Source organism: Mytilus trossulus, chromosome 11 (genome assembly GCF_036588685.1).
Source record: "Mytilus trossulus isolate FHL-02 chromosome 11, PNRI_Mtr1.1.1.hap1, whole genome shotgun sequence".
Taxonomy (NCBI): Eukaryota; Metazoa; Mollusca; class Bivalvia; order Mytilida; family Mytilidae; genus Mytilus; species Mytilus trossulus.
Genome location: NC_086383.1, coordinates 43,662,358 through 43,674,939, shown reverse-complemented (window position 1 = coordinate 43,674,939; position 12,582 = coordinate 43,662,358). Strand labels below are relative to the sequence as shown.

The 12,582-nt window shown below is 32.2% G+C and overlaps 1 protein-coding gene across 1 annotated transcript in view; it reads left to right on the top strand.

The window, feature by feature from the left end:
* The window catches only part of LOC134690072 (hemicentin-1-like), a 52,995-nt gene that overhangs the window by 28,223 nt on the left and 12,190 nt on the right, over nt 1-12,582 (top strand). The window contains exons 14-18 of the mRNA XM_063550047.1: nt 563-862; nt 2,550-2,849; nt 4,912-5,205; nt 8,797-8,859; nt 10,442-10,549. Of these exons, the coding sequence (XP_063406117.1) occupies nt 563-862; nt 2,550-2,849; nt 4,912-5,205; nt 8,797-8,859; nt 10,442-10,549 (1,065 nt within the window). The remainder of the gene's footprint in view (nt 1-562; nt 863-2,549; nt 2,850-4,911; nt 5,206-8,796; nt 8,860-10,441; nt 10,550-12,582) is intronic.

The window sequence follows — 12,582 nt, the reverse complement described above, 5'->3', positions numbered from 1 at the left end:
AATCGCGAAATTTAATAGCTGCGAAGTGGTCAAGAAAGAATAAAACGCGAAATAAAGTATCCGCGAAAATAAGTTGGTTTACAGTAATTGCGGCAGATGTGTTTATCACGGTAATGTAATGGTGAAATATTACCTAATCTCCTTATTCATAGTTTAATCTTGTTTTTAAATCTCTAAATGCTCTCTAACATTTGCTTTTTACGAACTTCATCAACATGATTTACAGTGCTTTCTCTACATAATTTGAATTAAAAGAGTTATTAGAAGGAGCAGTGGCCATAACGAATTGATCGACAGATCCGTTGTGTTAGTATTTCAGCCCACTAGAGACATGCCTTGTTGGAGGAGTAACAGCATGTATAGCAGGTGACACTTATCCTGTCGACAGCTTCGGTTCTTTTTTTTTGGAGCTCATGTACATTTCGAAATTTTTGTTTGTCACTTTGATGTATTTGATCTGAATCGATCTTTTAAGCTACAGTATTTTTTCTTCATTGATGTAAACTGAAGATCTCTTTTGAATATCATTTTGCCTAAAATAGATTTAGTTTCTGTATTATAGGAATGCCAGCTGTTTCTATAGGGTCTTTGTACTATAAAACAATTTATGGTCAAGAAGTAAAACTAGAGTGTAAAATTACTGCATATCCGTCTGTTACATCAGTCTACTGGCAAAAGACCACCGGCGATGTTATTACAACTCTTAATGAAGGGTCTTTAGGAACCAAGGGAATAAATATTACCATGCCATCTTTAATAATTTTGTTTCCTACGACTGCAGATTCTGGAAGTTATATGTGTTTTGCATCTAACAGGGCAGGTACACAAACAAGTATGGCAGTGCAATTGAGTGTAGAAGGCGGTAAGTTTAATTTTTGAATACTTTTTTAAACCATATGCAATTGTGTCTACATGGTTGAATGTTGTAACTTGTAGGTTTCAAATCACTTCACAGAAAAACAAATTTGAAGGGGGGAAAAAGGATAAATTCAGCTGTTTCGTTTCTAAATTCATTTTAATTTAATTGAAGTGTTGATAACAGTAAATAGCACTCATTGACAAGTTATGAGTATTGATGCCTTTATTGTGTAAAGGAGGATATGCGTATGGCTTCAATGATGTTGAACCATCTATACTATGGCACATTATATTGAAATATTTCATAGACATTTCCAGTCAAAATTAAAAACCCTCTAGTTCGTAGTCTTAGCTTTCAAGGTACCATATAAAGGAAAGGTAACATTCCCGATTGTCATTTTATGACTGAGTGTGAGTTTGCATACTGGTCGATATATGTTTAGCAGAAGCCTTTACAGAAGTATACTCCTTACGTAGAAACTGCTCCAACAGAGTTACGAGAAGGATAAATCATAAATGACACACCGTAAGTTTTACTATCACGAATTGGTTGATCTATACGATATGTCTGCGTCTAAACTAACTAATGCCATGTTTAGCACGTTTTCGATTGTAATGTATAATCTATATCGTCTGTCTGATACGAGACCGTTCCGGATAATGAGTTTTATACAGCATGTAAATTTGTATTGCCGTTGAATAATGTGTTATGTCTTTTTTTGTCCTAAAAATATCTGTTTATAACCTCATTGTCATGATAATTGTTCGAACGTGTATTGTATAAAGTTCGAAATTGAATGTTAGTAACCTGTGGTCTGTCGTGGATGAATTATGTTCGTTGTTGTTCTGTGTTTTGCATGTTGTGTCGACTATTGTGTGAGTGTGTTGTATTTCTATCACGAAGTGTTGTCTTTGTTGCGATATGATTTTTTTTTTAAGCTTGAGGTTTGGCTAGCCATTAAACTTGTTTTTTTTCTAAAAAATATATTCTAATCCAATTAAGAAATATTGCAGATGATATCAAATAGTGACTGTGAATATTATTGATAATTGTTCACTCATAGTAGCAATTTAAAAAGAGTTCAGTAGTAAGGCATTAAATAAGAAGCACACACAATAACTTATACTCAGCTAAACAGGCTCCAAAAACATGTTAAATGTGCAAAAATTTATGCAATAAACCATAACGGCCTGATGTATATGACAAAACTATGGACGACAAACTTATCAACAATACCAGGCTGAAATGTGTATATGCAACATAATCAAGGTGACGCTCGATGATGTTAAAGATAGTCAGCTGTAGAGTTTACAAATATTTACACCTCAAAAAAACATCACCGATGGTCGAAATGCGCATATGATGCAGTAAAACGTCATTTAAATGTCATTGGATATCATTGGAGATCCAATATTTCAAAAGGTTTTTGCCAAGAAACATTACACGAGCCATCGAACAATAACCACTGGATCCTGACTTGGGAAAAACACACATTTAATATGGGCGAATAAAACATCGTTTGGTTTCACCTTATCACACGCCCTATTCAATTTAAAGTTTATTTTCAAAAAAAGGGCGATATATAATGGTTAAAGATATGCAAATTGAATGTTTGTCCTAAGTCCGTATCAACGGTTTTCCAACAATACACAATAATGCTTATTTTTATGTTGGGTTTTTATCATTACAGACATACCTGTTGTGACAGTAAGATCCCCACAGTATACAGCTCACTATGGGGATACCGTAACTTTGGAATGCGATGTAAATGCTTATCCACTACCTCAAAAGATTTTTTGGCATAAAACAGTAAATGGAATGATAATAGGTATTTCAGATGGATTTGCAGGAACACAGGGGAGTAAACTAAGCACTCCTTCACTTACAATAATTTTTGCTTCCTCAGCTGACACGGGACGATACACCTGTATTGCACAAAATGCAGCGGGAGTAGGTCACAGCAAATCAACCATGTTAAAGATACTAGCAGGTAAATCACATTTTAAAGGTTTAGTAAGCGTAATTAAGGGAGGACCATAAGATTCGTTACAACTCATAAACGTAAGTTATTGTGTCCCGCCGAACCTATATACAAATAATTCAGAAACTTGTTTTTTTGGTGCACAACAATTGACATTGAGGGCTATCTATTGAGTGTTCCTGAATAAATCTAGATGGTTTTTTTTTTAAATTGGATAATATAATTCAAGAAATATGTATGCTACGGATATTTGCATACTAATTTGACTGAATGTAAGCCCTTAAATCAACTCATCATGGAAACCAGGACTAAATTTTGTATATACGCCAGACGCGCGTTGCGTCTACCAAAAACTCATCAGTGACGCTCGAATCCAAGAAAGTTAAAATGGCCAAAAAAGTACGAAGTTGAAGAGCATTGAGGACCAAAATTCCTAAAAGTTTACAGCTAAGGGAATCTATGCATGTTGTAGAGAAACCCTTAGTATTTCAAAAATTCAAAAATTCAAAATTTTGTAAACAGTTAATTTACAAATATAACAAATCGATGATGATTCCTGTCAGCATAAAAATGTTGACTTCTGGACTGGTGATACCCTCGGGGAAATAAATCTTCTTCACCAGCAACGGCATCGACCCAGTGGTTGTAAAAAAACTTATCATAGATACCAGGACTAAATTTTGCCTAAAAAATAGTAATTAACAAATGATAAGTAAATATTTTATGGAGAGCATTTACCCTATATAGAAGTAAATTCACTTTGTGAAATAGTTACGAATAATTCCTGAACATGTTTGAAAATTAAAATTCCAGAATACCTGAACAGAACAACGCGTGCATTGTATTGTTCAGTCAGCCCATATATGATATAGATAAACTCATCATTCCTGAATTGAAATTTTGTATTTACGCCAGATGCACGTTTCGTCTAGCAAAGACTCATCAGTGACGCTTGAATAAATAGAACTGGTAAAAAGAATAATGTGTACATTCGTGGTTGTTGAAAGTGTTCGTGCTGCTCATTATTAAATTTCCAAATTATTGTTTTGTATACTGTATGTCTATTGTTGTTTTTCAACATTTTTTGCCATGTTGTTGTGATATTCCTGCTTTCGTTTGCATCTCTTTCATATGTTTGTATTTAGTCTATATAGACATCTCAAAACAACAAATTTATAATGAAAAATCTCATAACAAAAATCAGATCGGCGTGTACGACAACTTAGTTTAGAAAACCGGGTAGATTCGGAAAATGTTATTCCAACTATTAATTAAGACAAATGCTCAAAGTAGATGTAAGGAAAAAGCTTGATACTTTGAATTAACTTGATAATATTTATGTAATGTGCAGCAAAGACTGAAAATTTTAATATCAGTGCAAACCTTTTCTCGGCAAATAAGAAAATCAAACAGTTATATACATTTGCAAATATATTTCAAATAATATAATTGAGTTTTTTTTAGGTACGAATGGGGTTTAAAATAATAAAAAAAAAAACCAGTAAAGTTAGTTACGAAAAAATTACAATTTCGTTATTATCGAATCATCGGTTATTCCAAAGAAGATATATTTATGCAATAGAGATTTACGGGTGGTAAATGTTATACCTTGTACCGATTCCATTGTTTGGTTAGAATATCTACCCTTTGGAATCAATTAATATGACTGTATAATGTAGCGATTTAAATCTGCATTAATTATAGATTATCGTTGATCATCTCAACGAGATTGATTTTTCTCGCTTGAGCTGGTACAGCGAAAGTGAGAAAAGCAATCGAGTTGAGATGATCAAAGATAATCTGTTTATCGCTATTTTACCTATGACGACGTTGTCAATTTCCTGTCAATTTCGTTAGCAACGCCACGTGGCCTCCTTAGTTTCTAGCGATAATTTTTCCATCTCAAGCGAGAAGCATGATATGAAAATTATCACAACAAAAGATCAAAGGAGAAATGCACAAAATAGCGATAATAAATATTATCTTCTTTTGTGTTCTTTTAAATTTTAGAAATGCAATTAATATATATATTGATATATATAATAATTATTCGATTTCTCTTTTCTTTCAGATATTCCAGAAGTCAAGGTGTCACGCGAATCTTACCAAACAGGCATTGGGTTTTCAATAACTCTGGTATGTCGTATATCAAAAGCTATTCCTGAAGTTTCACGGGTGTATTGGCAACGGTATAAAAATAATGCTACCACCGTGCTAACATCTGGCTCTTTAGGTATTGAGGGAGTCAAACCTGACTTCCCGTCATTGACAATAGCTTCTGCTAAAGAATCCATGTCCGGAGAATACACATGTTTTGCCATGAATTCTGTTGGAACAGGAAGCAGCTTTCCCACATTTTTGAAAGGTACATTTTATGATCGTATATACAAAATTTAGTCCTGGTATATATGATGAGTTTATTTTCTAAACCTATCATACAATCAATGATTACAAACAAACATCATGTCGTAAAAGTTCTACAATCAAGGAAGATTTTGTCTTATCCCTTAAATATTCAAAAACAGACAAATTAAAATATCTTTGTGAGCATGCACAAATATCCAACGTCACCGACATTTTCACAAGGTCAAACCACAATATCACCTGATTACTATGTTCAAAGACCCGTTACTCCTATAAATAGCAATTGATAATCAGTAGTATACCGCTGTTGGAAATTCATAATCGATTGAGAAAATAACCAAATCAAAGTTACAAATTAAAACTGAGGGAAACACATCAAATATAAAAGAGAACAACGAAACAAAAAACACAACACTGAAATGCAACACACACAGATAGGAACTATGATTTAACAATTGCCATTTTCCTGACTTGGTATAGTACCGGGTGCCGAATGGGTTTGTACACAATTCAATTCTGTCATATCAAAAACATTTTTGTCTTACAAAACTATGCGAGGCAGACTTTTTTTGTAGACAAAATTTATTTTTGTCATGACAAAAGTCGATTTTGTCAAAACGGATTTGCATACAAAATTGACTTTTGTTACCTAATATGGAAATTAAAACACAAAAGTCAATTGTGTGAGACAAAATTGACTTTAGAAATACAAAATTGACTTTTGTGAGACAAAATTCAATTTTGTCAATTTTGTCTCAAGGAAGACGATTTCATGACGACAAAATTCAGTTTTGTGACGACAAAATTCAATTTTGTGAGGACAAAATTCAATTTTGTGAGACAAAATTGACAAAATTCAATTTTGTCTCACGAAATTGAGACAAAATTCAATTTTGTTAATTTGTCTCACAAGAGTTAATTTTGTGACGACAAAATTGACAAAAGTGAATTTTGTCTCAATTTTGTCAATTTTGTCTCACAAAAGTCAATTTTATTACCTTTGTGAGACAAATTTGACAAAAATCAATTTTGTCAATTTTGTCTCACAAAAATCAATTTTGTCTCATAAAAGTCAATTGTGTCTCACAATAGTCAATTTTGTCTCACAAAAGTCAATTTTGTCTCATAAAAATCAATTGTGTCTCACAATAGTCAATTTTGTCTCAGAAAAGTGAATTTTGTCTCACAAAAGTCAATTTTGTCTCACAAAAGTCAATTTTGTCTCACAAAAGTCAATTTTGTCTCACAAAAGTCAATTTTGCTTCACAAAAGTCAATTTTGTCACACAAAAGTCAATCTTGTCTCACAAAGGTCAATCTTGTCTCACAAAGGTCAATCTTGTCTCACAAAGGTCAATCTTGTCTCACTAAAGTCAATTTTGTGTAACAAAAGTCGATTTTGTATGCAAATTAGTTCACAGAATCCAAACTAAACTAGTTTGCATACAAAATTGACTTTTCAATTTTCAAATTAGGTAACAAAAGCCAAGTCTGTGTAACAAAAATTAATTTTGTCATGACGAAAGCGACTTTTGTCCACTGAAAGATTATTTTATATGACAAAATTTTAGATTTGTAGTATGTTACAAATTTTGTTAAACTGAACTCATTTTTGTTGAACAAAAGTACTATACTATACAGATATCGCTTCGAAGCTCCGCCCACTGCAGGACTAAATATTGTATGAATCTGCGTGACCTCAGAATGTGTATTTCAGATGCATTCAAAATAACGTACTGATTGCGAATTGACGATTACTTTTAGACGTTCTGGGTTTTTTTTCTTTAGAGCAATAAGAATCACTCCAATTTTCTGATAACATACACACATTAACAGCAGTCTTTTCTACGATGACAACTATTGATTTCAAAACTTTTAAAGTGTATGATTGTGAAACAAAATCAACCATGTCAATTTCAGCATGCATGTTAAGTGAATGTCGAGTCTGAAGCGTAGGACAACTCGTAAACTCCTGTTTCAAATTGGGCAATGTTTTGTTATTTGTTTTATCTGTTGGAATAAGTTGTTATATACGTATATGAAAAAATAAATAATTATTCACCTTGAGCGATGTATTATTGTTGACCATTCGGGATTCTTTTTTTGCGAAACTGTCTTCAGCTGAATATGTGATTACTGTATCGTAATACTACACGGACCTCAAGGGATTTGAAATAGAAAATAAATGCAAAACATGTGTTTTTGTGTCTTTCAAAACACAAATAATATACAGAATTAATTGCAGGATAAAGACAACAACTGTTTAGTGTCTTTAAATATCAGCAATATTTGTACTCGGCTCGAAACAGGTGTACGTAGAAGCTCGCTAAAACCTCGCATACACATTGTTTCCTAGCCTCGTACAAATACAGCTGATATTTAAAGACACTATTAAAACAGTTATTGTCTATATATCGATCCTAGCTATGAGTTATTGAACATTGCCTAAATTTTGGTTAGATTGTTCATGAAAAAACACATTTGTGTGCAGCAAAAATAATGATATCGACTTTCAAATTGAATATTTAGCGTATGACGTTTTCATTTTTCAACTGCGTCGATATTTTCTTGATATACATAAACAGTTTAACCAATAAATTGTAAATCTGTCTCAAAATTTGTAGAATTGGACAAATAACTAAACCGATTAGTTGCCCAAATCTACACCCAAAATGCTTGTGGTTTATTGTATAAATCAAAATATTTAAACAAACATCAACAATTGTGTTTTCACAATCATTTTTTCCTTCAAATAAATAATAAAGGAGAGAAAACTATTCTCGTAAATTATATATATTGGGCTGATAGGGAAAATTAAAATTTTTACTTGAATCAAGAAAGCAAAAAAATGTACACATCTTTTTTTATTCTTCTTCGTAAAAGATATAATATTAAACCTATCTTCCCAAAATTTATTTCAAGCTTCTATCTCATATTTTACTTATTCACTCAAATGTGTTCATGAACAATCTCAACAAATTTTGGCAACTTTCAACAACTCATACATGTAGCTTGGATATAAACATACTTGATTTCACGTCCCCTCACGCATTCACGATGTCCTCAATCAGAACCGATCCCCTCACGCATAAAATAGTGAAAACATGTAGTTTTTAGATTTATTAAGACGTCTATCAACACCGGACAGCATACACGACGTCCGAAACGACATATGTACCAATTGACCGAAAACAAACTGAATTTTAACTTGTAGGTCTGTTAATACAACCATTTCAAAATTTAAATGTCACTTTTTTATGCAATTTATCGTGTGGCAACTAATTTTGTAGGAGTTCAACTCCACTTACAACCATAAATGATACAAGTATCTCTTCGTTAAAGTATTCACCACAGCATAGCATTCTCTGATTTTCAATGTTTCGATCCGTTGGATAAGAAAAATACGATTTAGAAATGTACATACCTTTTGAAGCAGTGATAATTACTCCACTCAAGCACAACCGGACGATCCTCTCACGGTTTTCATTGCAGAACCAAATGTAGATTACCAGCCGTGACAATTAAAAAATGATAAAAGGTAGAGACTTTTTTCAGATCTGTTTAAAATGTCCTTTTGTCTTATGCTTTTACAGTTGCAGCTGGAATAACTCCATCACCTGTGATAAGTGCCTCAGAGGAAGAAGAAGATGACAATAGTTTGTAAATTTAATAGCATACGCCCATTCATGTTATTATTAGATGATAATCTTCTTGATTTTACCTTGCTGTCAAAAATGCTTTACAAGTGACTTAAGTGTTCCATGTGCAACCTTTAAAGACTAGTCGATTTAATGGTTAAACTATAGTTTTGTCATTTGGTGCCATAGGTAAATCCTAATGTCCTACTTCGTGATCGCATTTATTATATTAAATAAGGAGATCCTGTTTGACGTGCAGCTCCTCCTTCTTTCAAATGAAACGAAACAATATGACTCTCTACCCTAAAGTTAAAACTATAGGGCCGTCTTAAACATACAGAGAGATGAGAGATTTATTTTGCTCAGTGTTCAATGCCTCACTGTGATTTTGGGATAAATAACTGTTCTTTTACTTCTTGTGTGTTTTTCTTGTGCATAAACTGATTTTGTGAATGCCCAGATAACATCAATTCTTAAAAGTGCTAAGTCATTGCACTTTGCAAGCACAACTTGAAGTAATGGCAAATAAAGCAACTATTAAAATTAATTAACTCAAATGAATTGCAACCAAAATATAATGAGACTGGATTAATATGTCTTTCACTATAATACTACAGAATATTACCTTTATCCTAATCATGTTGATTAAAATAGTCAGAAACCTCAAATTAAAAAAAATAATAATGAATATATAAATATAGAAAGAAGTGGTGTGAGTGCCAATGAGACAACTCTTCATCCAAATAACAATTTAAAAAGTAAACCATTATAGGTTAAAGTAGGGCCTTCATCACGGAGCCTTGGCTCACACCGAACAACAAGCTACAAAGGGCCCCAAAATGACTAGTGTAAAACCATTCAAACGGGAAAACCCACGGTCTAATCTATATAAACAAAACGAGAAACGAGAACGAGTATATATAACATAAACAAACGACAACTACTTTACATATGTTTATTTATAACTAAATGGATAGTTTTCATTATAAAACCTATGTACATATACTTTTTTCTGAAGAAAATTCTTTAATTTATTCATATTTAGAAGAAGTTTTCTTTATTTTGTTTGCTTTCTTCCAGGAAGCCATTCCCCCGACATATTTTCCGTATTCAAAGTTACCTCAGTGTGATACATCTCGTAAAAATCCGCAATACGAATGGATGTCATTACAAAACTATTATCTGAATTTACATGTTAAACACGTTACATGCTTTTTTGTTATTTTTTGTTGATTGTTGACAAACAGGTGACAATCGTTAAACTCCGGCTTTAAAACACGAACTTTAGTTACCTGCCATATTTTCACAAAAACACTGACCGGTTGAAAAAAAATGACGATTATACGCGAAAAAAATTAAGAATTCTTGAACAGAAGACTAAGTTTATGATGTTTAAAAAAGAAGATGTATGCATTGGTTCAAGAATTGGAACAAACATTATTTTTCACCGGTCACTCGTTTCTTATGACTTTAAACTGACACACTTCGTTTAGCCATAACGACGATTTCTTTTTATTCTTATAGGTAAATTAAATGTTTGTAATTGAACCTTCATTACAATGTATTACAGTTTGATAAAAAGATATGATATTTCTTGTAGCTGACACTATTTTGGAAGGCGTACTAGGTTCCATCGGTGCATTAACAGCAATTGTAGCCACCATAATTGCCGTCAGGGAACACATGAAAAGGAAGAAGAAAAATATAGGTAACATTAAAAAAAAAATCAATGTTACAATAACACAATAAATGGTAGTTTCGTCTGATACATCTTATTAGGTCAAACAAGACAATGCTTCAAATGAAAAAAATCACACGTATTTAATAATTATCAAGCATGGACATTTGACGTCTGCATTAAACATTAAATTCTTGATATCTCTTTCTGATAATCTTCTTAAATTTCCGTCTGCTGCGACGCTTTCTTCATGGTTGTTATGTATGACTTTTATACGACGTCATTAATCTAGCAACGAATTTTTTATATTGACCGTCAATATACATTTATAAATATAAAGGAGTCTAAATTGAAAACTACGTTCAAAGCTATGATTACGTTGGATAAAACCCGCAATTTTTATTCGTGTGCATGTAAAACAAATTCCGTTGTAGAAGGGTCTGAATACAGCACAAACAACATTTTCCAAAAGACCAAAAAAAGTGAAAAAATACATTTAAACAAAACGCATTTGACTAACAGGTCGAACAACTGATGATCTTTAACCCTGCTGACTGCCATTGGCGATTGTCAAATAAAATTGATCACAAGATGTAACAAAGGGTGCTATAAACAGTTTCGTATAAAAAACTAGGGGTTATTCCCTGACTAAAAATAACCATGGAGGGAAACCCCTGTTTATTAACTCAATTGGTGCAAAAGTATCATGTTTTTTGTGTTTGATTGTAAAAAATAGTTAATTAGCTTTCAATTAAAACAGGTTGAATGATTGAAATATTTTTAAAAATTAAATTAACTTTACATGTTTTGAGGGGAGACAACTTTGTAAACATCCTGTTTTTTTGGCAGTGAAAATTGAAAACTTATTTGCAGCCACTGTAGCTCTTTTCGGAGCAGGAAACCGTACCCTGAAACAAGATTTTTTTGAAAGGCCAGGTAAAAACCTACAAATTTCATACAGTTTTGATTATGAAAAATGTGCATGGATCATGTCTTCATGTCTGTGCACATGACCTGGTTTCAAGTTTTTTCTGTCAAAATTAGAGCTTTTTCCCCCCATGTTCATTGGATGGAATGTTTTTAATATATTAAAAGTACACATTATTTTTATTTCATTATAAACTAGAGAACATTCTGATTCCAGTGATATCAAGTTTTATACAAGTATCTTTATTAATCAGTCCACCACTAAGGGTCACTTATGCATGGTCCCTAAAAATGTGACGTCATAGAAAAAAACTGTTGATTGCACCCTTAAAGGGACAAATATATATTATAGTGATGTTTTAGCATAGAAAAGTGCATGCGAATGGAGTAAAATAATTCTGAAAAATATTGTACGGCATGTATACTTTAATTTAAAAGCATCAGTTTGGTATATTTAATGCAAATATTACAGATTTGTACATAGCAACCAGAAATAAGAAAACCAGACTCTGCGCGAATATTGAAGTTTTTTGCATCTTTTTGCGACATCATGATATTTTATTTAATCTCTCATATATTTGAAACCATAGGTTGCACATTTAAAGTGTAGATATTTTCTACTTTGACCTTTACTACTGATCAGTGTGACATAAATCTTAATTCATTATATTATATATTTGGTACTTTTTATAGTCTTGAAGGTACATGTGCCATTCCTAAGAAAAAACACTTTTTCCATATTTTTCTCAACTCAGCTATAACTTAGTTCACATAATACTAGGGACAAAATATATTTCAAGTAACTTTAGTCATGCTTATTTCATAGTTTTTATTCTATTTATTCAAAAGAAACCCTATTTTATGAATTATTTTCTTTGTAAAACTGATGAAAATGAGATACAGGAAATGTTTGGAATTAGCTGGTTTAATTGTTTGCCACTGGCCAATATGTCAGTACTACGCGACATGAGAAAAGAGCTGTATTATCACTATTCGTGGTCACAATCCTTAAAGTAAGACATCATTTTAATCGGTATAGTGTACAGATTCAGAAAAGCTAAGAAATTTTAATATATTGAATATAAAGTTTTGCCTTAAGGGTGCTATAAACAGTCTCGTATAAAAAACTAGGGGTT